Here is a 16,752-nt window from a genome sequence, read left to right as displayed (position 1 = left end):
ATTTAGTAAAGTACCATGCGCACTCAAATACACGACTCTCCATTCAGAAAACGCGTTCCTGCATCGCTAGGCATACACTGTGCACGGAAACCGTTCAGACTATAAAGCGGCAAAATCTCACGGTTCAGCAGTGAGACGCTTGATACGATGTGAATATCGTTCGTTCGGGTAGGTTTACCACCAGCGAATCCAATATTGTGCCAGTCGCCGTCTTCTTCGTTTGGTACAGATAACAATCCTTTAGAAAAGGGAGAAAACTATTAGAAGTAGCCCTTATGGCGGCTTTAGAGCCCAATCAGTGCTGTGAAATTTTTGTTAAAATAAAATTCAGGCAATAATGAATTCCCTGTATTCGTAGTTGGGTACGTATCTGCAATAATGGCCGTGCAATGAGAGATATCCACTGGGCTATTCGATGCAAATACGCTACGATAGATCCTTAGTTAAAGATAAGATTCAGATACGATGCATGAGTATGGTCAACTACCTGATCTAGCATGGTCTATGATCTTTTAAGGAACAAAGTATAGCCAGGTGGGGCTTTATGAATGTTTTATAGTACTGTCATTGCTTCTAAATCCCGTGTTTAAACGCGAGCGCCAAAAACTTCTGTGAGCACGTATTGGCCATGTTCATAATTAAGAACGTATTTGCAGTAATTCACGTGCTGGGAAAAATGTCATCTGACTCAGCAGTACAAATTCGCTGCAATGAAGCGGTTCCAAAAAAATATGATGAAGAATCGATGCATGTAATACTAATATCTGGTGGTGTTCGTTCGAAAACCACGATATGATTATGAGAAACACCGCAATGGAGGGCTTCAGAAATTTTGATCATTTCTTGAACTATATGGGTTTCTAGCACATCACATCAGATTTGGGTGCACGTTAAAGAACCCCAGGTGGTCAAAATTTCCGGAGCCCTCCACTACGGCGTCTCTCATAATCATATGGTGGTTTTGGGACGTTAAACCCTACATATCAATCAATCAATCAATCAATCAATCAATCAGCACATCGCATCTGGAGAAATACGAACGCCACTGCCGCGATCAAACCAGCAACGTGTAGGTCAGCAGCAGAGCGCCATAGCTGCTACGCTGCTATGCGGCAGACAAGAAACAATTCCTGAGAAACCGTGTTGCGTCATATACATATATTTGCTCCTTTACGCAAAAAAACATAAAACAAAAAGCAGTACTTTTGTTCCAGACCGCGGCTGCGAGTGTCGTCGCCGAGTCTTTCGTCACGCTCACAATGTTTGAGACAGGGGCCGACCAATCATATGTCGAAGCTCCACTCGTCCCATTTGGTGGAGGGATCTGTGCAGTTTGTGCTTCCGGAGGCCAGGCACAACACATCTTCATAGAAATCTCGAGTGTCCATGTCGAAGGTGGCATTCTCCTTGTCCATGTCTACCGGTTTGTGCCAGGCGGCGACTATGCCGACCACACTGTCCAGCTGTCCCAGCTGTAGCGTGGAAGCTGCTTCCCTGATCTCCCGGTACTCTCTGCGAATTTAGGGAAGCACAGCGGATTGATCAGGTTGCGCAGTATCGGATTGTGACGCTTTTTTATTAGTGTGCGAGTTTCCCCTACGGCATCAATACATACTACACGAAATTGTGTTGCTGCGTTTCCTCCATCAAGTCCCGGAATGAACTGTGAGTGGGCCCTTAGCGACAAGATTGTGAACATGCCCATGAAACTCGAGTATTTCATGTTGACAGCTTTTTGTAATCTGACTTATATAGTTGTGCTGTTGGTGGCCTATCAGTGCTATGTTCGTGACGCGGTACCGTGGTAATGGTTACCATGAGTATTTACAGGTGGTGCATTGTCTTCAAAATAATTGTGGAGGGTTACCATTGGATGCTTTTCATTCATGTGTCCTATCGCTTTTAGGCTGACTTGTACTCATGTAAACACGCATAGCGCTGTGCGTGTTTGATGCCTGTGCGTGTGTGTGTGTGTGTGATGTGTCGTGTGTTTGCGCCCTAAGTTTTTTTTTTCAGATGTTGTACCAACAAGCCCAACAACAAGTTCTTTTACAATCGACAAGCCGAGTTTTCCGCACAATGGGTTTGTCACCACCCAGGTGGAATAACGAAAATTGGGCAATCATTTGTTCGAGGATCCTCTTTTTTTGTAAGAATCAAATATTGAAACCAGCAGGTGATTAATTCAAAGAATGCGCAAGAGATTTTATTTGTTGTATTCGGCTGTAGTTAAATGATTAGGACCTAAATTAACGCGGTATAAAGCAGACTAGAAAACACGTGTTCCTTTGGCAAAGACCGGGCTCACGGCATTTCAACTCTGAGCCACGAGCGTTGCTGGTCAATACTGACAAAGTTCAAACTTACGTGAATGAACTACGAAGTGAACAAGTTAGCGCCGATCGTCGTAGCTCAGATGGTAGAGCATCCGACGCGCGATTTGAAGGTTCTGAGTTTGTATTCCACTGATAGATATATTATTAATACATGGGGTTTTACGTCCCAGAAAAACGATATGACTACGAGGGGTACCGTAGAGGAGGGCTCCGGAAATGTCGACGGTTTGGAGTTTTTAACCGTGCGCTGACATCCCTCAGCACACGGGCTTCTATCATTTCGCCTCCATCGAAATGCGACAGCCATGGCAGGAATCAAACCAGCTACCTTCGGATCAGCTGCCGAGCGCCCGAGTCACTGATCAACCCAGGCCTATCACCAATAGAAAGGATGCCTTTTCGTCTATTTCAATGTTTTTATTTAAGTGGTAATCATTAAACTATTGTCAAAAACTGAATGTGGTGTCACCTACGCAACCCGTGACTTCCTTTTATTTTGGTTTTATTGGTTTTGTGAAAGCTGCTACGGTAACGCAAGGCTTGACACTTCGCTTGGAGGAGTCAACGCGATCATTATCAGTGTGACTCCGCCCACTGCAGGGCAAATTCCTCTACCATCTGTTCTGCAATCACGTTATAACTTCTTACTTACGCATTCCTTAAAGACATTTGCCCACTAAACTTTGTCTTTCCTTCCCATTTTTGCCGTCTCTTAGAATGCAGTCAGTTACCCTTAATGACCAGCAGCTGTCTTGCCTACGCGCTACGTCCCCCTCAACTACTTAAACTCCGCAATTGGCTGTGAGTGACGGGGCCACTAGTAATCGCGAGTAGGAACCATTAGATAGGTACTTGTATAAGTGAACGAATGATGCAACATTGAAATATAAGAAAAGGCAAATCAAAAGGGAAGGACAAACGTCAAGGGTGGTTTCGCCACTCTAGGACACAAGTGGTCGCCTCTGCTCGCGCGGCTTGATCCTGGAGACACCTTTCGGCCTGCAGGTCAGGTCGGGCAAGGACAGCATTCCAAGGCTCCCCCAGCAGCGTAAAAGTGGAGTGAGGCGTATTGGGCAGTCATTGTCTGATGTTGAATGGTTATCTCTCAAGATTACTTAGTTGCAACAACTGTAGCTTACGGGTAGTTACCGAGGACAATACCGCAAAGACACAGAAATAAAAGTGATAGGCGTGACTGCAAAGAACAAGAAGAGATCAGAGTGTGTCAGCTAACAAGCACGTGTAAGGGATATCTTAGTCAAAATAAGGAAGATAATACAGGCATAGGGACGCCATGCCTAACCAAGGCTGATGAGTTATTGAAACAACTCGCTGTGATCCTGACATGTGGCATGTATGGCGAGGAAAGGAATCACTACGGGTGCAATGCCACCCGTGTGCGCACGTACACACATACAACCATAATGTAAAAGCCGACAGGCAGGCCATCTTACAAAAAGCACATGACACCATACATATGCTACAAATATTCACGAGATGTCTTCTGTACATAACTGTAAATAAATAGGCTGGCGATAAACCTTACGTCGACCTTACATATTTTTCCTGCAGCTGCCTTCCCTTATTTCGACTTACTTTCGACATTTATTTACTAATCGCAAGTTTCACAAACAAAAAGTTTTTTTGTTATTTTGTGTAACTCACTCAGCCAAAGTTTACGAGAATAGTCCGGTGGGGCTAGTTGCGATTGCAGCATGAATGGTTACAGAGCACTTTGATATAGGGACGAAAAATAAACACGCAAGACATAACGCTGATCAGCGCTTGTCTTGTGTGTTCTTCAGCTGTCCCCGTTCATACGCGCTGTAACCTTTCGGGTTCAGAATTGTATGTCCCCATTTAATGATAAATGGCTAGAATGAACAAGTTATTAGCTTCTTTCAGGCTTTTCTGTACAACGCTGGCTACTGAAATAACGTGTTCGCACGCATATATCCCGCACCCCAGCTACAAATCATGGAAAAAATAACAGTTATTGCATCCCCCCCCAAAAAAAGAATATACTTGTGTATGGTTGTAAATCTTATTTCTCGCGTTAGTGTGAATGTCTGCCATGAATCAATCATGCTCGCGAGAAGTGCTTGGTTTTGCACCTCGAGTCTTTTGCAAAGTCCCAGTTTTCTGCAGCCTCCTACATCCAGCATAAGCGGTCGCCGAGACACGCGACCATCGCGGAGGACGTGTGTTTGTGCCACTCACAATGCGAAGGCCCTCCACACGGCGCGGCTGGTCTCTCGCCAGATGTAGCGGATGCCTGCTATGTACAGCGTCAGTCCCACGTCGCCGTTGCGCAGGAAGGCGCCCAGGTCCTGCTGCAGCGCGGCGCGGTTCACGACGGGGATAGAGTTGAACTGGGGACTGTCGAGCACTGCGAACACCAGTGCCCATGTGTACGAGTCGTAGAGAACGCGTGCTACGGACGCCACGTTGAAGTAGGGTATAAACACGGCTGGTCGCATCGGGCCGAAACTGCAAAGAATGTGAAAGTGGACTCAGATGAAAGAAAAAAAAATCTGTGCTAATACTTACGGCTATTGTAATACTAATATATGCCTTCTGTAAGTATTGGCCTTGATCTAAACCGCAGGCTAAATCAGGCGCTAATATCGCTCCTGTTCAAGTCATGGTGTAGTTCTTCGGCTTGGTTCAGTTCTGCTACCCTGAAGCTTGGAGAAATGCGTAGCGCAGACACATAGATTGCTAGACACTCGCACGCCTGCCGAGGTGTTGGTGCCTTCTCTCTTTCGGCGCGAGTATCAGCCGGATAAATTCAGGAGCTGTTTATTGCCGCTTCAGCTAAATGACTCCATTATTTTCGGTTATTACCGTAACTTCGGTGAAGTTGTTGTTCGGAGAGTTGGTGCATTTTCACACACAAAAAAAATAACTTCGCTTCCTGACGCCCGTAAAGGTATAGACACACGCACAAGGTGCACGTGTGTGTGCGTATAGGTTTACGAGTGTGTCGTGTAGCGTATTGTTCTTTCTGTGTTATTTCTCTGGTTTACATTTTATACATCAATAGTCTCTTTTCTTTCACTGGTTTAGGCCTGTATTGACCTCAGCGTAAACATAGGACTTGACACAGTGGATGGATGACAAAACCATGGAAGTTGTAATCGCTTTGCGGTCGTTGAAATAAAGCGTGATTAGTTCTGCGATGAGCTCTTTCAGCAAGATGGATTTGTTCTTTTTTCGAAAATTGTATTCACGCCGTTCTTCTGGTGCCACTATTTCCGTAGTCTGTTCACAACGACCTTAGAATGAACTCAATTAGCTGTCACATAGCCACGGCTCTGAAGCAAGTGCAAACCAATGATTGAGACAGCAAGATATTTCAATATGTTACAAAGTAAGGTTAGCACCTTAATTGTTCTAAATGAGGCATACTGGAACTGAATAAAGCAATAAAAGAAGGCAACATGGTCGCTGCACCTAGCGAAGCTACCTTCGCGTGGCCTGCGACTTGAATGCAATTTTTGCTGTGACAGCACTACACGTCCACAGGTATGAACCATCTGCTGATCTCCTCCGAAGATACGATGCACGCAGCAACACCGCACTCATCGAAGTACGCCCTTCATACCGGAGCCATGCAACTCCACGGCGGCAACCGTCGGAAGTTTGCATTGGGGCCGTAAAACAAGAGTGCCCGCGTTCCTACAGGCATAAGTGCAAGTTGGGGAATTCGAGGTAACTAAGTTTAACCGAGTCTACGAACGCTGCAAGTTCGAAATGCGAAAGAAGTTCGCACGGCCACTCGCGAGCCAATTAAGCGTGATCCTTCCCCTCCGCTACTCTCTGCCATCGTATTTCAATATTGAGATTTCGAGACACAATGCCTCGATGAGAAATTTTTGCGTCACTTATTGTCCAATTCCTCGAATATATACCACAGTGCACTACACTATACTCCATCTGACAATTACGTAGCAGCACTGACAAGCAGTATCCAAGGTTGCACAACATCTAATCCAATTCTGGGCGTAACGCTTTCATTATCCACCGGATACAAGGGTTGTACTTCTTGCATGACACGTTAAATCGATTTGAGGTATTTTAGGCCGTCTGAGCCTGCACCTCGCATACTCCAAAATATGGAAGCAAGTACTGGCTGATAACCATAATAGCCACCCTAATTGCGATGACTTACAGCAACACGGCGGTCTCAAAACAGGACAGATCATCAACTTCCACCTGAAACTTGCTTCAGACTAGTTATTTGCCGGAATAGCAAGAAATAAAAGGTTTAATGTGCTAACACGTAGTTTTATTTAACGCTGTGGGCAAAGTAGTGGGCAACTGTCTTCATTACTACTTGAATCAAGTGTTTGCACTCTTACACGCTGCGTGCCGTATACTCTCTGCTCTCGTGGCGGTGCCCGCACGTTGGAACCGCGTATATCTGCTTACTCTCCGCTGGTGTATACGTCCTCCAACGACAAGCACGTACAATGTACTTCTTGGTGTGTTCATTCCTTGACAGTACTCGCAATGCAACGCCCCCCCCCCCCTTTCCTCCGCTACTCTTCTCTCGTTGACACACGTTTGCGTGAACGCTTTCTGACAGCTCAGCCGCCACCTGGCGTGATCTCGCATTGATAAGATATGCGCGCGTTTGCGCAGTTTTGCGCTATCTCCATCAGCGCACAAAGAAGGTGGATGATTATGAACAACCGACTACACTGACTACTATTGGATTGTGGGCGTTTAGTGAAAGCCCAAATTCTTCACTGAATTGCCATCGCAGACTGCTGACCCAGCTTGCGCCACTCAGTTCCTTGTACGCGCAAAGTACACCTTTAAACATCACCACTTTTCACGCTAAAGGGAGCAATATGTATATGCGAAGCAGCAGGGAGACGGTGAACGGCACCCACAGAAAGTCGTCTATGTCGCCTGAAGCAGGCGTATCAAAGTACACATCTTCTACCTGGCAAACCCTGCCGGTGACCATCGCCTGATGCCGCTGACCACTGCCGTAAACGCTGCCGGTGACCATGGCTCTAGCACTGCTAGGTAGCTTGGTTCCTCAATGCACACTCCGGAGACATCGAGTATGATTCTGTGCTGACCTAAACAGGCACGCTCTGTCTCACGTAAACGTGAAAAGCCTCAAGATCGACGTTGAACGGATACAAAAGAATAGTGTGTACTGAGAAAACGTTTCGTAGCCTTTGCCGCCGATTTTGAAGACAGAGGGGTAAGCGTAGGAAAGGAGAGAGAACAGGAGGGGACGCGCATGCGAAGTGGGGTTTGTGGGCGTCACAGGAGTGACGGATGGACATAGTCATTGCCAAAACTGCTTTGCACCTGAGTAAGTTGCAACCGATTTATTTTGTGGATGGATGACCAGTGGAGCTGGAGGGGGCATTGTCGCCTTGGATTTCGTCGTTACCGTAGTTTGCAAGTGCGCGGCTCCTTTGGCGTTCTTATCGAAACCAGAGAACCTGCACTTTTCACGCACGACTGCTCCACCACAGCGCCCAGGATTAAATGACGCGGGAAATCATGCGCGAAAGGCCTAGCATTCCAAATAAGTCTTCTGTATGACATCCGAGATCTACACATTGGTGGCACTGCCTCAGAAATTGGCGCTAGTGTGACGAATCGCCAAGGTCAATTTATGACGTCATCAGGCGACACCACGAAACATGAAGTCCTACGACGTCATGATAACGTCACATGGTGGCGCAGTTAGAAGTTCTTGTCGCTTCTTCGGTGGAAGTAACGTTTTAGAGCGAAGCTTCTCTTAGTCTACTCTTAGTCTAGCTTTGTCCTGCGTCAGGCATAGCTGGCAGTATCGCTCGAACATATAGATGGCGCACTCTCACCACCATTTCTTGTCTCACTTCCTAGATGGCGTTGGTTCATTAGAAGTGCGCGCAATAAGATGAACGCATGGACAGATAAACGCACAGACTGATGGATTGATGGGTGGACGATGCATGGATGGACCGATGGATGGAAGCACCGAGACACAGATGGACGCGCGGACAGTGGCTTCACCTCACTCATCCATCCCTCCATGTATGCGCTCTAAATTTTTAACACAAATGTGTTTTTTGCCGGGGTGCACCAAGATTTCAAAGAGGCATTTCTGTCATGAAAGTTACGTCGAAACAATACGCACAATCAGAAGACAAAAAAAAGGTTCCGTCAATGTGAATTGGACCCAAGCATTTTGTCCTCGACACTAGATGCTGGGCAGACTATCCACTGCACCAAGATAACCCTTTTTCTTTATTGCCTCGTATATCGAGATTGTTCACAATTCATAATTCTACAAAACACAAGTGTACAACAAATTTCATCCACAAAATACAATGATAAATTGTTAGCTCTGAGCTGACTGTTTATCTATACTGTGGAATTCATAATAATGGTTCAATGCCTAAAATACAGTCTGGTACATCCTCTTGCCCATTCAGAACTTCAAGAAACAGGCACACTGATTCACAATAATAATATATAGAACATACACAGAGTATCCGCATTTTTCATTTGGAGCTCTTTCTGGCAAAGATCGAGCCGTACAAACTTGTTTAGAAATGTTCTAGATGACGGGCTTGGATTAGTTGATTTTTACATAAGACAACTTGTCAATCGTTTCCCTTTTCTGCTATATGTCTATGACCCTTTCTTGAGAACTGTTATAAAACTGAGGCGGTCTAGAGTGCTGCAGGGATTTCTCCAGTCGTCAGCGTATGTGCGAGAACCAACACATGGGTATCTAAAAAAAGTTCCTTCGTCATTCTACTTCCTATCAGTGAGATTTGCGTTAGTGTATCTGACTAAGTATCACGTGCAAAATCGTACAAAGACCTTTTCAATGTTTTACTACCTGTACCATTATACCGTTAGCTATACTGTGCATGCCCAGGACGGGATGTTCTTAAACGTGTTAAAAGAATGCTTGTAGCGCCAGGTGTCAAACTTTTGATTAGGTTAGCGATTATATGGACACTCTCAGCTGGATTTTGCCGCCAGCGTCGGCGTGATTCACCTAGAGATACGTATCTATATATTGGAAAGCACAAAATGGAAAAATATTCCAGAAAATGACTCTGGCGTGCAGAATTGAACGTCTGGCCTTTTTGCTTGTGAGTGCGAGACATTGGCCAGTGAGCCACGAAGGAGCACCTCCTTCAACATTGAAACGGCAAGCTATTTATATCTACCACTTACCGCTGGAGACGGGCATCTCGGGGGAACTATCGCGTTTCCAGCATTAACAGCGAGATGGCGCAATGAGTTCGCGTTCTCACATCGCCACGACGTGGCGGTGCGCACTCTCATTTCCGACGCGTTCTTTGCCCAACGAAGATGGGAGATGGTGGAGGTTCACGAGTGCGTGCGCTGATCTCCCGGTGGGGAGAATTGTATGCCTTGTGGTTTCGCTGAAACGATTTTGTTGTAATTACCGGGCGCAGAAAGGTCACTGCATTTGTTGGACAGTTTGCGTTTGCTAAAAGGGCGCGATGTTCCTATACAGTGTAGTAACAACTGACGCTCATTCGGGTCGATCTGTACTTGTGAGTATATTTCGTGCGTCATTAGCGAGTTCTAGAATAGCGTTAGCAGGCGTTTTCTCTGGTTTGGATCTCACCCCTTACTAGAGCTACCACATGCATGTTTGACCACAAAGGTTTGTTTGATCTTTAGTGTTGGACGTTAGCCGTCAAAATGGAGATGTATGACTAAGTGGCAACGTGAATGCATTCAAGTTAGGCAGCTCTATAGTTGTCAAACACCAATTTACATTGCGCAAGCTCATTTATACCATTGACCAGTAAACAATTGGCTACTTGTCTAAGGCACATTTCGCTTTCGTGTTTTACCGATTCCTATGATAGAGGGATCAAGCATGCTTTTTTGTGCTTTGCGTTAATTCGCATAAGGTTGACCTTGCGCGGATGGACGCCGCAAGGGCTGATAAATGTTTTATTTACAGCTGCACTGGAAAACACATAATGTACAGTACGGTCCACTGTTAAAGGGGACGCTGAAATGGGCACGCTTTAATACCTGGTCCCCTAAAGGCGAGTGAGTGTGGAAACAGTGTTTCTTCGTGGCAGTATTTTGTCAACAAGAGTAACAACTGTCGAATCTCAGTAGTTTTAAGCACAAAAGTGTTGTGGCTCAGGCGGGTTGGTTAGCCATTAACTTGGCTTGAATTTGCGCGGCACATATGAAAATAAAAAGTGAAACAAGACAGAGACGTCTAGAAAGGTAGGCGCCTATCTTTATAGACGAGAGACTTTCACTTTTATATGCGCCGCGCTAAGAGAGCTAAGTCTGGAGCAAATGAATGCAGTATGTTTTTGCAAAAAAAAAGGCAAAATCCAGACATGCCCCGAACATAAGCGTTCTCTTTAAAAGTAGACCCGCTTGTACGTTATCCTGCCTCATTGTACAGGCGCTTAGGTACAGTGAGCCTAATAGCTCACTACTCAATATTTATAGATTGTGTTCGGTCACAATTCAGCACGCACTCGAGGGTCTTGTCGATGTTCCCAATCAGCAGGCGGCGCGCTAGCTTTATGTGGCTGCCATTGAGGTACACCCAAGCAGGCAGGAGCGGGATCACCCAGGTGTCGTTGATGCCCGCCATGGTGTCACGGAAGTACATCTGACGTAAGAGCACCCTCCTGCTGGCCGCTGAGCCACTCGACAGCTGCACATACGCCGGAAGAAGCATCCGCGTTAAATTCGACCTCGAAGGGATCATAGAAGAATCAAAGCGGCAATCAACAAGCAAGGAAAGGCTGGGTTCAGTCTAGGGCACATAACACACTGACGATGGGTACCTACATCTGGTAATGACGGTGCCCCCTGGGATAACGATCATGCAAGAACAACGAGAAATTGCGCGACACACGCTCACAATCTGCGCGTTTTGAGCGCATTATAGTCATTGATAGACAAGGCTTTACCGTTTATTTTGTCAGTGACCCTCTCGTTGGCATAACTTCTTTAGGGATGGCGTGCTGTTATTCTCTAAGTTTGCATGTTTCAGGAATACTCCGCCTGTACATTTCCTAAAGAAATTGGGCAAAAGCTCGGCACTCCCTGTGACACTTGAAAGTCCTGAAGACGCCGATACCATTTAGCTATCGGGGTGCATGGTAATGGCGCGATTTTGTCACGCCTACCTAAGCTTGACACGACAACGTTTAACTCTACAAAAAAAAGATTATCTCAATGGAGCTTACTGCCTCTTGTACGAACAAGCTCCCTGCATAAGCTAAATTAATTTCATTCCTTAAGTAATAATATTTGTTGTTGCATGTCCCAAAAGCACGAAATGATTTTGAGGGACGCCGCACTGAATGACTCCTAAAATCTCGATTTCCTGAGGTTCTTTAGCAAGCTACTAAATCTAACAGCATGGATGTCTAGCAATTCTGTCCGCGTTCAAAATGCAGCCGCTTCTGCCGATACTCAATTCCGTGACCTTTGTGTGAAAACTCAAGCACCGCAACACCTAGACCACCACGTCCGCTTTCGTTTTTCATGCAGAAAACACGCCCGTAATTGCGATACTACCTTATTAAGCGGTAGCCTTCTTATTATTCGGCTCCTTCGCGGCATCCCATCGTCAAGAAAAGCCCTTCGCGATTGTAACTGTTGACGTCACGTTACCTGCACAATGATGACTGGGTGCCCATGCTTGTTGGCCCAGGTATCGAAGTAAGCCTTCTGGTACGTCGATCTACTCGTCAGGATGTTGACGGCGCTGTCCGAATTGGTGGTCGTGAACTTGTACTTGCTGATAAAGTCACGAACCTGCAGGCAAGAAATGACACTGAAGATCCACGCCGCGATCCCTCCGCGGCAGTTTAGCATGTGAGGCGTTGCGCTGCACAACTCGAGAATGCGGGTTAGATTCCTAGCCTCTGGGGTTGCAATTATAGTGGTCTGGAACGACGAGAGACAGCATTGTGCTTAGGCTTAGATGCGCTATAAACAGCTCCAGATGATCGGTAGGGATGATATCTGGGCTTTACGTATATTAACCACGATGTGATTATGAGAGACGCCGTAGCGGAGGGCTCCGGAAATTTTGACCATCTGGTACATGCGCTGGCATCGAGGTGGGCGAAGTTGATTCGGATTTTCACTATATTTTACGGTCTTTTTCAACCTGCAGCAAATATTATCATTATATGGGCAGTGCAAATCAGCGAACAATCACGGCTGAAACACCAAGGTTATGGCTGTCACACTGTACCACGCTTCATCTTCCCTTGTTCCTGTATGTAATGTTGGTTTATGTATCAAATATATAACTAGATAAAGAATGAAACAAGTGTTGCAATTTTCTGCACTTTCGCCTCTCAATATCACTACGTGATTATTAAAAGCACCTTACTGGAGGTCTCTCGAAATATCTTCCACCTGGAATTCTTTATCATGCACAAAATAAATACATTGATTTACTAAGTTACTGCAGAAAGAAGGACAGGAATTGATTAACACAACTTCGAAGAAAAAAGGACGTAAACATCACGGCTTATCACTATTTTCAGTAAAGCAACAAGAACAAACGAACAACAAAACTGAAGAAAACAGTAAGGCTTGGACATGCAAAGGACAGAAGAAGAGTGGCAAAAAGTAGCGTTAGCATTACACGTAATTCAAACACCCAATTAGGTATAGATTCGAAAGCCAGAAAAACAAAATATTAACATTGAACTTCAGAGTCAAAATTTTTGCATTGGAAAGTCTATCCTCAGCCATACTGTAACACTCGTGCTTCATAGTTGCCCCGCACAACCTTTTATCACGCAATGAACATTTTGCGCCTGTCTGCAGATTTTTATCAGTGCTACATTCAAGCCTCAAAATCGGCCAATTTAAAATATTGTGACCACTTCTGCATATGTATGAAGTTTAAAGTAGTAGCATTGCATTCGTTTTAAAACTGGTTTGCACAGCCCTGTAGTTTCACCAGATGCGTGTATAGTTTCACCACATGCATATGATACACATTCGTAGCATTAAATGTGGCGTGAAGCACCTACTAGGCAATGCTATCTGCTAGAAATCATGTCTCTTGTCATTTACGATCATTGTTCCTGTACTGCATAACGGTCGTGCTGTTTAAACGTTGTAAACAGCGTACGCAGTGCTCTTTTGCACTAAAATTGTGTAAGTTACGGCGTAGGACTTGTTAGAAGTACGTACAGTGTTCACGGTGTCTACGTAAGCCTCAGTGTGTGTATTCTCACGCAAATTGTATGCTGTACTGTTTTGGTTAAGCGAGTTGTGAATGCGAGGCCAGAAATTTCCTTGACTTTGAAAAATACTTTAGGCGCATTTATTTTTTTATCGCAATGTTCAAAGGAAGAGCAAAAAAAGCTTTGACGTTTCTTTCTCTGGAAGGGGGGGGGGGGAGTTAAGTATAAATCAGAACACTGCTGCATATCAGATGTTTTACGAGGTTGCCCATTTACTTCAGATGCCTGCACGAAAAATTTTTTAGGCCAAGTTAAAATATGATTTACGTACACATTGACCCTAAAAGGGCTCATTTCAGATACAGAGAAGAATCTGACATTTATTTGAAGTCCGAAGCGAAGAAAACTTTATTCCATTACCTGCTAGGAGCTTTGTTTGATGTTTGCACACCACGTCTTCCTCAGAACCATTCGTAGCTGGGGTATTGAATCTTCTAAAGCGTTCATGTTTGCACATAGCCATTGAAGTACTCTTGTTGCTAGGCGCAACGAGTAACTGAAAGACGTAATTTTTTGCGCCAGGCCTCTTAATATTTGGGATGAGGATCTGCTATTGCACTAGTGAACCTTGTTTTTTGTGCTTTTCCACCATCGACCTTTACACAGAAAATGGGCATTTTCGGGCAATTGGACAATGGGTGCATTTTTTTTATTTGTTGACGACTTCCTTGTTCTTCTTGACTGTGAGCCCATGTCCTGTGCCTTAGATATTTTCAATTTATTTAAATAGTGGTTCAAACTCATTGTTTTAACTCATGAGTTGTCTGTGATTAGCACTCTGAGGTACTTAGATATAGCGCTCATTTTTCACCAAGACCACACTTGCTTGACGTACAAGCCAAGGAGTAATGAAACCCTGCTTTCGTACCAATCTGCCACACAAAACTAGTAAGAAGAGGCATTGTAGACTTGTGCTTTAGCAATGCTTTACAGAAGTCTTCTTTTCATCTAATGGCTGCTAGTTTTAAAGAGCAAGCTGAGTGACTTTCAAATGCTGGCTACCCGTCCAGCATACAGGTTCCTGTCGTAAGAAATTTAGTGAAGAAGCTTCAGTCTTTGTAGCAAGTCCTCCCCCATGTTGAGCCAGTAAGGTGCTAGAAGCTTGCCATAGTCACCTATCCACTTGGAATACCCCACACTTTGAAAAAGATTGCGGAGCAGGCCAATGAAAAGGTGGTCTTTTCTGCCCCGAAAAAGTTCTCGTACTTGTGTGTGAAGGTTGTTTCACATGCTAAATTAGGATGCTCTAAAGGGCACATAACGCTGTTTGTCACGTGCGCAGAAAATGTTATGTATCAGATACTTCAATCTTGAGGCAAGCACTACGTAGGACAAACTGGCCGGTGTATTATTGACCCACTCCGTGAACATGCTTGTAACGTAAGAAATGGTTGCGATGGTTTTTGGGCACAGCAGTGCAGCCCGTGTGGTTGCAAATAACTTTTTCGTGATTATGTGATTGTTAGTAAAAGCAAAAAAAAATGACAAGGGAGATTGTCGAGGCATAGAAGATTTGTAGACTAGGGCTGAACTGCGTCAGTGCTCCCTCTCGCAGGCTTTGATAAAAATAATAGTCCATCCTAAGATTGTAAATTTTCACTCATGGCAATTATGGGTTTCAAAACTGTTTTGTGTTTTATTTTTCAGTTCGTGAGTATATACATATGCGCTCTTCGTAATAAACGTTTGGTGCATGTTAGCCCTCCTCTTTGTCCCTTCCCTTGTCCTGTGCCTCAGTTTTTACGCGCTGCGTTATTAGTCGTATGATGCGTGCAACTGATGTGTGCGACGTCAGCACACGTCAATTGGAACGTTAGGTGGTTCGACACTGCGGATTGGCAAAAAACGTGGCGAGCGTTTTGCAACGTTCCGATGCTATAAGGAATACTTGACCACCCTAGTCGAGGCGAACGTTCACTGTGCACACTCAGCTGGGACGTTATCTCGTGAGTGATTGACATAAGCAAACGACGTTTCAGAGGATTTCATGGAACTGTTAGCCTAACAAATTTGTGGGTCAAACGTATGAAGCGCGCGTGGTAGGCACCAAAACATTAACTGGTGATAGGTCAGGAAGACTTCGAGACGTTTGCAGTAGCGACAATGTGAAACGCTTGTGCAGATGAGGCCGAAAGCAGAAAACACCAATTGGAAGCAAACTTCCAAGTGTAATAATTGAAAACAGAATCATACCTACACAGTACCCACGCGATATTCTTTCACCACAGTGTCTGGTCTCCTTATGGATTAGTTAATGTGTTATCTAAGTTTTCTTTTCAGCGTGAACCTCACAAAAAAATAATATATATATACCAAGAAAGTGAACAGGAATGAGAATTTTGTGCTTGTAAGTCTTAAAATTACTATACCAAAAGGAGGTATACGCAGCAGTGCAGGGCTCCGAAAATTTCTGGTGTGTTTTAAATCTGGCATTACTTAAAACAGAAAATCTGGTGTTGAACCCTGGTATGACAGTTCTCAATAGTCAAAATCTTCTAAACTAAAAGCTCGTCATTTCGTCATTCGGTAATTCGCAGAATCAAATAGTTCAGATTTTCTCTATGGTCCCCACCTGCATATGCACTAATTATTCAATGGTATCAAACTGTTGCCGACTCTGCCATATTTTTGGCCACAAACTGGTTAATTTGGACGACCCTCCTTCCTCTTGTCCCTCCTCGGGGCGTGATTTGCAGAAGGCACAACAAATGTGCGACGCAAGCGAACGGAAGCAACGTTTGCGGACAGCTTGAACGTCCACGATCTTTCGGAAAGGCGTGCTGGCCATCCACAATCCAGTTGTTGCTATGCAATAATGTGTGGGTCTAGAGCACCTTTTTAAAGAAGATGCGAAGGTCTTTACCTTTATTCGTTTCATGAATGAAACGGCACGAGACGGAAATTGCAGCTTTTGCGCCGATCTTACGCAATGTAAAATCATTTGCGCTTTCCCCCAAAAAATGAAAGTACATGAATGTCGTATACCTAGTTATTTATTGTGTTCTCGATATTTCGGATAATTCAGCATTTGTTTAACTTGGACAGTTTCACTTGTTTTATGAAGTTTGAATAAGTAAGATTTTAATATAGAGCTAGAGCGAATACATAAACGAGGTTGGACGCAGCTAAACAGGGCACACAGCGAACGTAGG

At 44.7% G+C, this 16,752-nt stretch overlaps 2 protein-coding genes across 3 annotated transcripts in view; one reads left to right on the top strand and one right to left on the bottom strand.

Annotated features, from left to right (window-relative positions):
• Positions 1–16,752, top strand: part of LOC119163128 (uncharacterized) — a 533,653-nt gene that overhangs the window by 364,527 nt on the left and 152,374 nt on the right. The window lies entirely within an intron of this gene.
• Positions 899–16,752, bottom strand: part of LOC142772062 (aminopeptidase Ey-like) — a 39,088-nt gene continuing 23,234 nt past the window's right edge. The window contains exons 7-10 of the mRNA XM_075874161.1: positions 12,003–12,146; positions 10,853–11,034; positions 4,557–4,826; positions 899–1,512 (exon numbers count right to left, since the gene is read on the bottom strand). Coding sequence (XP_075730276.1) covers positions 1,284–1,512; positions 4,557–4,826; positions 10,853–11,034; positions 12,003–12,146 — 825 coding nt within the window. The 3' untranslated portion in view covers positions 899–1,283. The remainder of the gene's footprint in view (positions 1,513–4,556; positions 4,827–10,852; positions 11,035–12,002; positions 12,147–16,752) is intronic.

The sequence above is a fragment of the Rhipicephalus microplus genome, chromosome 9 (genome assembly GCF_043290135.1).
Source record: "Rhipicephalus microplus isolate Deutch F79 chromosome 9, USDA_Rmic, whole genome shotgun sequence".
Lineage (NCBI taxonomy): Eukaryota > Metazoa > Arthropoda > Arachnida > Ixodida > Ixodidae > Rhipicephalus > Rhipicephalus microplus.
The sequence above is the reverse complement of the archived record's forward strand: the minus strand, read 5'-3'. Positions and strand labels throughout refer to the sequence as shown.